We start from the raw sequence: 12,066 nt of genomic DNA on the forward strand, positions 1-12,066 counted from the left end.
TCTGTTTGCGTTTGCTTTATATTGCTTCTTGTTCACACTGTTGACTGTAATTTGATGAATTTGATGTGAGATACTATGGGTTTGAAAGGGAACCAGTACCAGGTTTACAGACGATGAGGGGTCCCATCAGTCCTGAGTTAATGTCTTTTACAGTGGCCACATGGGAGTGGTAGAATCTAGTCATGCAGTCGCTGTCATCTGATGTTGGGCTGTGTGACCTTGGGAGGGTCCACTCATATGTCACTGTTGTGCTGGGAAGCACAGAGTCGTCCCGCTTCTGTTCTGGAGGGGTACCGTCCGGGTACAGGGCTCCTGAGGAGAAAGATACAAACACAGAGTCACAGATGTGTTTATCAGCCTCTTCAGTCTGTCCATGCACAGTTCCTTCCTCACCCTCATTGCCTTTGCTGTAGTTGAGTCCATGTGGGTGGATGCTGTATGGTCTGGATGCAATGTTCCTCAGGTGGATGATCATTGTGTCTCCCTCTTCAGCCATTAGCAGGGGTCCCAGGTAGCCCAGCCAGTCCGGCTTCATCACTTCTGTCCTGTAGGTGGCGTCACTGTACTGCTTATAAACAGCTTTCTTGTAGATAGAGCCGATTCGCTGGGGGCCTTTCTTCAAGAAGACTGAGGCCTCTCTGCAGAGAGAGAGAAAACAGTGGGTCAGTGGTCAGGATCATACCATGAATATGAACTGAACTCATATCCACCTGTAAGTCATAGATGCGACAACAAGATGTGATATAAACTAAAGTGTGTAAGTGTGTGGACTGAAAATGTTTCTGGACATCGATGACGGACAAATCACAACGTTGGTTTCACAAACTACCACCAGAGACAAGAAGTTATTATGAAGGGACATTTGAAAGTAGAGTTGCAACTAACAATTATTTTTATTGATTAATCTGCTGAATGTATTACTGTAAAGACTGATCATATAACGTAGGGCAAAATATCTACCAGAATATCCCTGAACTCAAGGGTTTTCAAATGTCGTGTGTGTATACTCACTCATCCTCCTGCAGTGTGCGGTTCTGTATGATATTCATCCCACTTGGGGCATAGTTCCAAGGCACTTCCTCTATCCTGATGAAGTACTCTCTCCTCATCCCAGACACACATACTGCTGCACAACACAGCAACAACAACCCCAGCCGACGCATTTTCGACGGTACGCTGCTGGCACTTCACAGACTACTGTACAAGTCCAAAGCAAAATAAACAGGAAACAATGCAGTACAACAACTCCAGCAGAAGATAATCAAAAAGATGGACAGTGGAGACAAACGACAGCTGTTAGTTTTTCAGTCTGTCTCAGAGACTTTAGACCCTCTGTGTCTTTATACTCAGTCAGCTGACAGACAGTCAAACAGGGCAGAGAGGTCACTGACCACCCTATCAGAGAGGAAAGAGCTGTCTGTCTGCTGAAATGTTTGAAGTTACATAAGAGCAGAAAAAGTTTTACTCAGTAATATCCACCTGTGATTGTCAACATGTGAAGAGATCAGATTGGACCTTGTTAGCAGGCATCATATCTGAGCTAACGTATTTTCTCTTTGCTTGTGGAAATGCAGCCAAAATGCTGTTTGCCAATGAGGAAAACACTCTGACTTTTGATCCAATCAATATTCACTGCAAATGGTTGAAAAGGAAAAAGAAATATGCATTGAAATACTGATTTCTTTGTTTGTAAAGTTGCACAAAAAACATATTTCACTGAACCAGTACTTTAACACTCACTCCCATCTACATTTCAAGGCAATTAAGGAAAATTAATTCTACTGTCAAGACAGTTTTATCATAATTTTAATGTTTTTAAAGTAACTTTATTCAGTAGAATCGGTCTCCACACATGGTCAGAATAACTGTTGAAGGGTCCCTTCTCTAAAAAAGAAACTGCTAACCCCTATTGTCAAATACAGTGCTCACAGCAATTTATATGTAGCAGCTTCATTTTATTTTTCACATGCACAATCTAACTGCTGCTCCTGTACCAGAAAATGACCTGGCAGGAGCTGGAGCCTTCCTGTATGTAAGTCAGTCTGTGAGAATTTGATGAAACACAGCTTTATTTAGGAAAATGCATCATATCAGGACATAATACACTAAATATGATATATATGCTATATTATTTATTAATGGATTATTGCTGAATAAACTAAATCCAGGGGATAACATGGTAAAGTGAAAACACTTATTTCCAGTATGATCCAAAGATGTTAAATGTTAAGATTGCTGACTACTGTTTTCCTTGCTTTCAATGCATTATGAACATTTCACTGTGTCCCAGTGTCTAAATGTTGACTCATTATTACTTAAGAAGTATGACATTTTGACACAGGATCCCTGTTTAAGACAAAGCCACAAGATGACGTAATGATGCAGGACTACGTTGATATTGTGCTTTAATGATATAAAAAAATAATCAAATTACTAAAATGCAACATGACACAGTGATACAGTGCCCACCCTGCACTCCAGATAGCCACATCATGAATGAGACTACAAAGATATTATAAAGTTATTTGCCTCAAAAATTGGTTTATAGCTCCCTTGATTTACTGGGCTTGGCTCTCAGGGGCAGAAGCCACATTTACTCAGTTTGGGTCCTGAATGGATCAATAACAGGCAATGCTGGAAAGTCCGTGACTCAATCTCTAGTACGGAAAATGATTTCAAAACACTGAGTTGACTTCATGCATACGCACACATACTACAAAGATGAAAAAACATGCGCTTTGACCTATCACACATAAGAAAATATTACACGTGTCAGTGAGCCTCCCTCCTCTGTAGACTGAGTCAAATAAAATTATTATTATTATTATTATTAAAACCTGAAAGACACACACAACACAAATCTTGTATTGCAACAGAGGTGAAAGAGAGTCAATTATGCATACACATCTAACTCTGCTGCATGTAAAATAAGGTTTACTACTGATATCGGAGGATTTCAGGGTTAAAGTCCTTTTAACCTGTTTGAAAGTTTATGTGAGATCAGCTCCAACTTCATGACTCACTGTGATAAACTTGAAATTGTAAGTGTTTTTTTTATTCAAGGCAGCACAAACAAAACATACATTATAAAAATATGTCACTAAAATATATATAACATGTCTGTTAACACTGATCTAGCATTCGAAAGACACAAAGAAAACCATTTACAACAAAATGCTTTGAAAATGAAAACAAATGTACAAACACACACACAAATATGCTCGTATAAAGAGATCCAACACACTGTAAAAAGGTTGGAGCCACATGAATAATACAGGATCATGATCATCTTGAGGCACCTTCAGAAACTAACATTATGAAAATTTGCATTACTTCTTGCAAGGACACCATCAACAATGCCAGTGAAATGCCCACAAGAGCTAATATACTTTCCAACATAATAAAACAATATATTGCAGGCATCTTCATATATTTGAATGACTATGTCTATCTCTATCCACTCCCATTATGTTGCTAAGTAATAGTTTGTTCTCTTCTTCTGATAGTGTAGCTGTTGGGTTTATAAAAGTATACAAAGTACACAGTTTATGATAACAATAAAAATAGAACTGAGTGACACTGATATTCAGAATATAGGTTTTCATGAAGTAAATGAACAGTTGTTACTAAAATGTAGAGACAGGTTCTTCTTCCTTCTTCTTTAGCTTTAAAAAAACAAAACAAGGCACAAGAAGGTGTCTTTTTGTTCTGAAGACAACTAACAACTGCACAAATACTAATATAATAATTATCATCATCATCATCATCTTCATCATTATTATTATCATTGAGGATGCAATTCTTTCTTTTTATTATTTGTAAATGCCTGTTGAGGCTTCTTTCACTAGGCAAAGTAAAGCACATCCTCCTTTTTCTATGTCTCTATGGCTTATACAGGATTCACACACCTACGCTATTATGCACAAATATCCTGTTGCTTTTGAAATGTCTGCATAGTGATTTTGACACTTTTACAGGGCAAACTGGAAGCTTGAAAATATAGCAGTTACACTGACATAGTTGCCAGGTGTCCATGATACTGCACAGTCAGTGTGTTTAAATAAAGAGGCTGTGTGTTGTGCTCACACACATATACACAGTGCTGCTTGCAGACTCCTGCGTATGCATGTGTCCATTAATGAGCTGTATGTGTGTGTTTGCCTAAGCGTTAAGACTGTACTCCTGCTTATAGCAACATGGTCGGCAGACGGCATTGACTAAACCGCTGCCCAGCTGTAAGAGGCAGATGATGAACTCCAGCACAGCCAGGGCCAGTAACACAGACAGCAGGGTCACGTTCCACTCTACAATGTGGAGCGGCTGAATACACTGTGACCACGAGTCTGGCTGCAGCAGATACCTGAAACACAGAGAGTCAGTCAAAGAGAGACAGTGGCAGAGGTGCAACAGACAACGTTGAATTTTGAAAGTTAAGAGGAGGAGCTGGATGCTTTTAAAATTGAAATTAGCTGCCAAAATATACAAAGACGTGTCCTGATGTGTCAAAAAGGGGAAGGCTGAACGTATTATTCTCTATATCTCAGTATCAGAACACCTCAGAGTATTTTCAGTAGTATCATTCTAAATGAATCCCTCAATGGATTAATAATTTGGTCAATGAAATGTCAAAAATTGAAAGCATAATTGTCCTGAGAGAGTGTCTACAGGTGTCTTGTTTTGTCTATAGACCCCCCCAAAAACGCAATCTATAACAATATAAAATGGGAAATCTTCTCATTTAAGAAACCAGAATTGACTTTTTTCTTATGATTAAATTATTATTGGATTTCCAAACTAGTTACAGATACTGTGATTTATTATTGCACTTCTATAACGTTAGGGGACCATTAAAAAAACAAGAATGGTTCAAATCCAAGGAACAGGGGTTGAATAATCCTCTACGCTTTAAAGAGACAGAATCCTATATTACCCATCATGCAATTTATCAATGGGACAATGTTTGAGATTTCATTTTATGGGATTTTAAACCTGACATCTGGTAGCTAATCCAAAAAATGTAATGATATAAGATATACAATATAAGGTAGCTTAATAATAAAAACTTTGCAAGATTAGTGCATGCAGTATGTTTACATCAGTTTGCACCACGATGCTGATGATGAAGATGGTGATGAGGATGCATAATGACCCATCATTCCTTCAATACATTTGCCGTTTGCAATGTTTACAGTTTACTTTGCAGAGAGATTAAACATATTTGACATGCTGCTCTTTGCTGCCAGTCGCTGCTTTCAATTAGTTACTCTCTACTTTATACCATCACATGCACCACCTACAGTACTAGTCAAAGGTTTGGACACACGTTCTCATTGATGTGAATGGGAAAGTGTGTCCAAACTTTTGACTGGTACTGTATATCACTGTCTATAAAGCTCCAAAGGTCTCAGTTGAAGGCAGGATGGTTCATATGGATGGACTGAAATGTGCTTTAGCTTTGTAATCAGAAGGTTTTATTCACCAGAGTACTTAACATCATGATGTATGATGATGCATAATCATGATTGTTGCATTAAATTAAATTAAATTAATTTAAAAACTTTACTTCTGTAGTGGTACTTCTGTTTACAGGCATTTATTAATTGATTATTGACTTCCTGAAACACACAAACACCAACATAAACACACACACACACATGTTCAAATTCCTGTTCCTTACCTGCCCTTCTGGTCTGAGAAGGGGTGTTCCCATCCGTAACTGGTGAAGCACTTCGGCCCTTCCATCAAGGCAAGCCCTGATATGACGAAACAGTAGCCAGAACCCATCATGCCGACCCCAGCTGCCAACACTGACCCACACATCTGAAGAGCAACACACACACACACACACACACACACACACACACACACACACACACACACACACATACAGAGATTTTTAAAAAGGAGGTTCCTCCTGTTGGGAAGCATTTGTGTCTATCTGTCTGAATGTAAGCTGCTTTATTTCTCCATTTCATAGATAAGAAACAGAGGCAGCTGCTCCTGACACACACGCACACACACACAAACACACACACACACACACACACACACACACATTTCCACAGCTGTGCATGTGGCTTGAGTGGTGTGAGCTGAGCTTACTTTGTCAAGTGTTAGCTAACAATGGGACCCTTGTTAAATTATCATAGCTGGATTAGCATTAGCATTCCACCTCATAAGGACACAGTGTTAGCTGCTGGCTTAATGACAACTGTTTAGTATTATTCACCAAGTGGAGAGAAAAAAGGAAAATAGCAGTAAAATAGGAACACTGTGAAAAGCCTACAAGGAGTGAAATACATGTTTGGGCCAAAAAGCCTGATAAAAAAACAAAAAGAAACAAAAAAGCTTTTGGAAATGAAAAAGGAATTGTGTTGTGTGTGTGTGTGTGTGTGTGTGTGTGTGTGTGTGTGTGTGTGTTTGTGTGTGTGTGTTTGTGATTCAGCATAAACACGGTATTTATTTTAAGACATAGTTTAGTTTATCACTCCTGAATCTTATTCAGACTGTAAAACTATTTACAGTTTGCTAAGTTCCTTACCATTAAGCTCTCATTCCAGCAGCAGCCACATTTCCCCAGAGTGATGAAGACCACAGCTGGAATCAGCATCTGGAAGCACAGAAAAGTAAATTTTTTTCAGTACAATTTCCGGACAAAAGCATTTTTTCTATTTATTTTTTTAAAGAAATGACAGCTTTCGGCATGAGAAAAAGACAAAGATTAACACAGAGTATCAAGCTGCGTTTTAATCACATTTTGCAGATTTTTGTTTTGAAGTTTTGATTTATCTTTTCATAACAGTTATTCAAAATATTTCACAGCAGTCTGACAGTGTAATTTCCCACTTTACACCACCACCTACAGCCCCACATGTACCTGCATGTATTATCAAACTGTTCTGTAATAATGTTTGTAAATGTGCACTATTCTGCCCTATATATTGATGCCTAACTGCATTGCATTGTCTCAGAGCATGTACATTACAGTAGTGTTCATCCAGTGACCATGAAGTTTATTCTAAAACAAGTCAGTTTTGTTTGTACAGCCCAAATAACAAACTGCAACTAACAAATATTTTTATTCTAAAAGTCCAAGGTCTTGTTTTGTCCACAACCCAAATATATTCAGCTTACTTTTTCTATTGATGTTACCATGATCTAAAAAGTAAAAAATATAAACATTGACACCAACCATAAACAACACTATGCTATTCTAAAGATCTTTACACTACATGAAAACATGAATGACACAGTGTAAAGAGACTCCCTGACCTCACCTGAAGTGAGATCCAGCCCTTATTTGAGTCCTTTTCATTTTAAACACTGTTTCATTTGATTATTGAACGTAAAACAAACACTTCCTCTATAGTAAGAGACATAATCTCTTCATCTTTAGTGTAATGCAATGTGTACCCAACATAAAAAGTGTTGCATGGTTGAAAATGGAGAAACTACTTTGCTATTCAGTGTCTATCATGACCACTAGAGGGAGCCTGTCGTGACCGAAATTAAAAGGGTTTATCCTCTCTGTGAGGGCCATTTTAGCTAATTAGCTAATGTCCGACTTTGTGCTTTGGCTTAGTTGGGCTTCTAATGGCATAATATATGCCGACATAATATTTATAATATTAACATTAATCTCAAAGCAGAAACATAGAAATGTGACAACATTTGACCTGCTCTTGGTGCAACATTTAAAATCAGCATTAAGACCATGCATCTTGGACCATAAATGTCAAATAAAACTTCAGTGATAATTCATTTGATAGCTATAATAGTGTATTCTGGTAAAACTAAAGGTTGGACTGAACTGGTTTATGGACTAAAACCACTGTTACTGAGACATAGTTGACTGTACTGCCATAAAGTCAGGACATGATGGATACATGAGGCAAATTAAACATGATTTATGAAACATGCAAATAATGATGGGCTAACAAGGGCACTGGTAGCATAAAGTACAGTCTGCACTGCTGCAACAGCTGAAATAGAGTGTAGTTGTGTTAAAGGTCTGAATGGGGAAGAACTGCAGTGGAAGAGAGAGATAGATAGAGATAGAAAGCCTTTTATTATATTGTATTTTATTGGTAGTTGATATTTGCATATTGTATATTCATTTGTACTCATCTGTCAATGTGAGTAATCTTCTGTACTGCTTTGGTAATATAGATATCTGATCTGCCATGCCAATAAAGCTTATTTGAATTTGAATTTGACAGACAGATAGAGAGAGTGGTAGAGATAAAGACAGAGATAGAGACAGATAATGGGAATCCTGAATCTGTTTGTTTTAGAGTTCAACTTCTTTTACTCCCCTTCTCTTTCCTGTGCTGCTGTCTCTTCCAGTGGTCAGGGACTCTAAATCACATCCTAACAGAGAGAGGAAGTTCCCAAGGTTTTACACTACACACACACGTACACACGCACGCACACACAGAGATCACAGCCTTGTTACATACACATCCTGGTTGTCCCCCTAAAGCACTGTCCTTTAGCAGAGGCAGAGGCAGAGAGAGAGAGAGAGAGAGAGAGAGAGAGAGAGAGAGAGAGAGAGAGAGAGAGAGAGACTGATGGAGGGAAATGCACAGTGAGAAAGAAATTGAGGAAAGGGAAGGAGGAAGGGAAGAGGACTAAAGATAGCTTTCTCTCAGAGGGGCTTGGTGTGCTCTTTGACTCCTCAGCATTCTGTCATGCCCACAAAGAAAAGAAAAAACAAGGACAGCAAGAACAAAGAAACAAAGTTAAATCTCGTATCATCACGTAGCTCCATGACCTCGCCAGAAGCAAGATACAAGACATTATTTGAAATAGGCTCTAATAATAGGACTTTATTTTTGAAAGTATAATCTTATCTTAATAAGAAACTTCATTGTTTAAATTTTCTATTTTAATTTATTTGCTATTTGAAGTCAACACAAAGCTGCATAATCATAATCTTTTCACTTTCATTGTGAAAAGACAAGTAGTTTATTTTACCAGCAACTTAGTATGAGAAAAAAACATCATTTATCAAAGTGTCTTCCTGTGGATGTTGCAGGAACATTTTAAGGTTGGGATCCCTCTCACATAGATTGTCTCACAGTTTTATTTGGTTTCCCATTTCCTCGGTTCAATGAATACAGTTTTCTAACAATGAAATACTAAGGCAGAAAAAATGGTTTAAAGCTCCACAATTAGTTTCTGCAGAAATAAATGATTAAATTGTCCCTCTTTTCCTCAAGAAAGTGAAAGATGCTTATCTGCCTCATTCAAATCAGCTGAGAAAAATCCTATTTTAGAGTCAACAGAGTGGTAAAAACATTATGAGGCCTAATACCAATGGAAAATGACTCAAACTCACCTTTTCTTATTATAATCTGTAGTTATGCATAGTAGATTTCAGTATTATTTCAGCTTGCTACCTGCACAAACTACAAACAAGCTACTAACTATCTGAATATATGCATATACTGTAGCACATAATGCATATAATGAAAATAGTGAAGTTGTATGTACCCAATGCAAGTATTCTGGTATTCTGGGGAAAATACAATATCTCCTCTGTTTCTCTCTCCTTAAAACCAAACTAATAGAACAGCTCCTTTCTGCTCAGTCGGAGCATAAACCCAACAGATCAGCACCATATAGAGCAGATGGATTAACGAACTGTGTATCCACACAACACTCCATTGTTCTCTGTGAACAACTGCAAACACCCTCAGACTGAATGGTGTTGAAGGGGAAACAACTGCTATTTATAATTATGTTAGGCTTACAATAAAGCATACAATAAATGAGAATTAGTCAAATCAAATGTGTATTAAAAAAGTGGGATAGCAAGTTTTAATCAGTATTACCAGAAAATAATCAACACAAACAGGAAAAAGAAAGCAGTTTCTTTCAACATAATAGACCACACTGCCACCACTGTATCAACATGTACCAGTGTTTGTCTCTATTTCCACTGAATAAAGCAGTAAGGGGGGGTGATCACACATTTTCAGTGAGTGTGGCTTCACTCTATACTGCTTTTCCAGAGATTTTCAGCAGAGTTTAAGTGTCACATGGCTTGTATGCTTTCAAAGAATTTCATTCATTTTGGTTTAAAAGGAGATAAAAAAAGTGCAAAACACAGTTTCAAAGGGTGTCTGTCACACTCACCCCAGATGAAAAGTGACTCATAAGTTTCAGTGAGTTTCTTCCACTATGACTAATAATGATTAATTCAAGCACGTGGCAGCAATGACCTCAGTTAAACCTGCATCAGCCACACTGATTTAGCCTCTGCCAGGCCAAATAATCCAATCTGATTATCTATACAGAAACATGCTGCCCCATTGCACCAATACAAAACCTTTCACTTTTCTACACTTTACTTCTCTTTACACTTTATAGTGAATTAGTATTTGCTCAAAGTCAAATATTTTATTCATGACAATGAGATGCAGCAAAGTAAAAATAGTATGTATTTAGGTTTATTATCAAATGAACCTCACATGTGACTCTTTAACCTCTGAAATACTTGTTGTTTAAAACTGCAGCTCAGTATTGATGAATCTGTTGATTATTTGTTGGTTGTTGTTTGGTCTACTGTCGCTGTTTCCCAAAGAGATACAACATAACATTTTTTGTTTTGTCCACAACCCAAAAGTATTCAGTTTATTATCATATGAGACAAAAACCTGAAAATATTCACACTAAAGAAGCCAGAAGATAATGTTGGCACTTTTTTCTCAAAATTACTAAAAAAATGACCAAAATAGTTGGCAATTTTCTGATTGATATTTTTTGATTATATTGCCATAAAAAGTTGTGGTCAAAATGCTAATATTTCAAAGTTTTTAAGGTATTAAGCACTGTAAAGGTAACTTTATACTCCAAAAAGTTTAAGGTAAAGTATACAAAATTAAGATGCCACCAGAATGATCTGACCTAACCTAAATGAAAATCAGATGAAATGGGTCTTACCAAATCCCACAGTATAAATTTAAGAATATAACAGAATAAATAACAAGAATTAAATTAGCACAGAATTAAAAGAGTTCAATTTGAGTGCAGTTTTTTACTTACCAGCAGTCCTCCACCTCCTAGTCCACCAAAGTACAAGATGTAGAGGCTCAGGCGGCCCTCCTGGATGTAGCGGATTTCTCCCATGGGAAATAACAGCAGCAGGTTGCCCACAATACAGCACAGGGCCAGAGGCAACAGGGCCAGACCCAAAGATCTGGCGAAACCCACTGAACAGCACATCGCTCACCCAAACACAACCACAGGGTGCAGAGGAGAAAACTGGAATGGACCGAGGAGAGCAGAGAAAGAGAGAGAAAGAAGAGGGGAGGGATGGGTTAGAGCAGCTGGGGAGCCAGGAAACAAAACAAGTGACGAGAGCCTGAGTGTGAATGTGTGTGTGTGTGTGTGTGTTACCGTGTAACAGTTGAACAGATTCTCCGTCTTTACAAAGGGAGTTCTGCCATGACACAACATGCGACAGGAAGTGCTTTCTACAGGAAGGTGACTGACCAATGGCTGCACAGGGCTCAGCCAGATATGAAAAATCCCACAAGTGTGTGTGTGTGTGTGTGTGTGTGTGTTTCCCACAGCCTCTTAGGCAGCAGGGCCTCCCAAACCACTCTAAAGAATTAATTTTCCTCTAAATGACTGAGTCACAACAGGTCGAAATGTTTCAAACGCATTCTTTCCCTTATCCCTTTTTTCCACATTAAGTATACACATGTTCAGTTTCTCAATTAACTGATTATACTATCATAAAGGAGTAAATAAACCAGAATATACTAATAATTATTATTCTCTAATAATAAAGAAAATGACTCAACACTATAATAATAATTAATCAATTATCATAATGGTTGGCAATTCATTTATTGACAATCAGCTAATCCATTAATCTAATAATTACAGCTCTAATGTATACCAATCAGCCACAATATAAACCCACCTGCCAAATATTGTGTGGGTCCCTCTCGAGCAGCCAGAACTGCACTGACCCGTCGATGCATGGACTCAAGAAGACTTCTAAAGTGTCCTCTGGTATCTGGCACCAAGATGTTGGCCTTTAAGTCCTGTAAG

The 12,066-nt window shown here is 37.9% G+C and overlaps 2 protein-coding genes across 4 annotated transcripts in view; both read right to left on the bottom strand.

The window, feature by feature from the left end:
* The window catches only part of cp (ceruloplasmin), a 167,043-nt gene extending 165,730 nt beyond the window's left edge, over positions 1 to 1,313 (bottom strand). For both annotated transcript variants that reach the window (XM_053323147.1, XM_053323145.1), the window contains exons 1-3: positions 1,012 to 1,313; positions 394 to 638; positions 100 to 312 (exon numbers count right to left, since the gene is read on the bottom strand). In XM_053323147.1, the coding sequence (XP_053179122.1) occupies positions 100 to 312; positions 394 to 638; positions 1,012 to 1,163 (610 nt within the window). In that variant the 5' untranslated portion in view covers positions 1,164 to 1,313. The remainder of the gene's footprint in view (positions 1 to 99; positions 313 to 393; positions 639 to 1,011) is intronic.
* A 1,644-nt stretch (positions 1,314 to 2,957) lies between these two features.
* Positions 2,958 to 12,036, bottom strand: tm4sf18 (transmembrane 4 L six family member 18). 2 transcript variants are annotated; one of them, XM_053322421.1, is made up of 5 exons: positions 11,936 to 12,036; positions 11,050 to 11,268; positions 6,542 to 6,610; positions 5,678 to 5,820; positions 2,958 to 4,360 (listed from the first exon to the last, which is right to left on the bottom strand). In XM_053322421.1, the coding sequence occupies exons 2-5, from the start codon at positions 11,227 to 11,229 to the stop codon at positions 4,162 to 4,164; spliced, it is 591 nt and encodes a 196-aa protein (XP_053178396.1). In that variant the 5' UTR covers positions 11,230 to 11,268; positions 11,936 to 12,036; the 3' UTR covers positions 2,958 to 4,161. The 2 variants fall into 2 exon arrangements, with proteins under 2 accessions (XP_053178396.1, XP_053178397.1); XM_053322422.1 differs by lacking the exon at positions 11,936 to 12,036 and having other exon boundaries at positions 11,050 to 11,290.
* Between the last annotated feature and the right edge of the window lie 30 nt (positions 12,037 to 12,066).

Source organism: Scomber japonicus, chromosome 7, assembly GCF_027409825.1.
Source record: "Scomber japonicus isolate fScoJap1 chromosome 7, fScoJap1.pri, whole genome shotgun sequence".
Classification (NCBI taxonomy): Eukaryota; Metazoa; Chordata; class Actinopteri; order Scombriformes; family Scombridae; genus Scomber; species Scomber japonicus.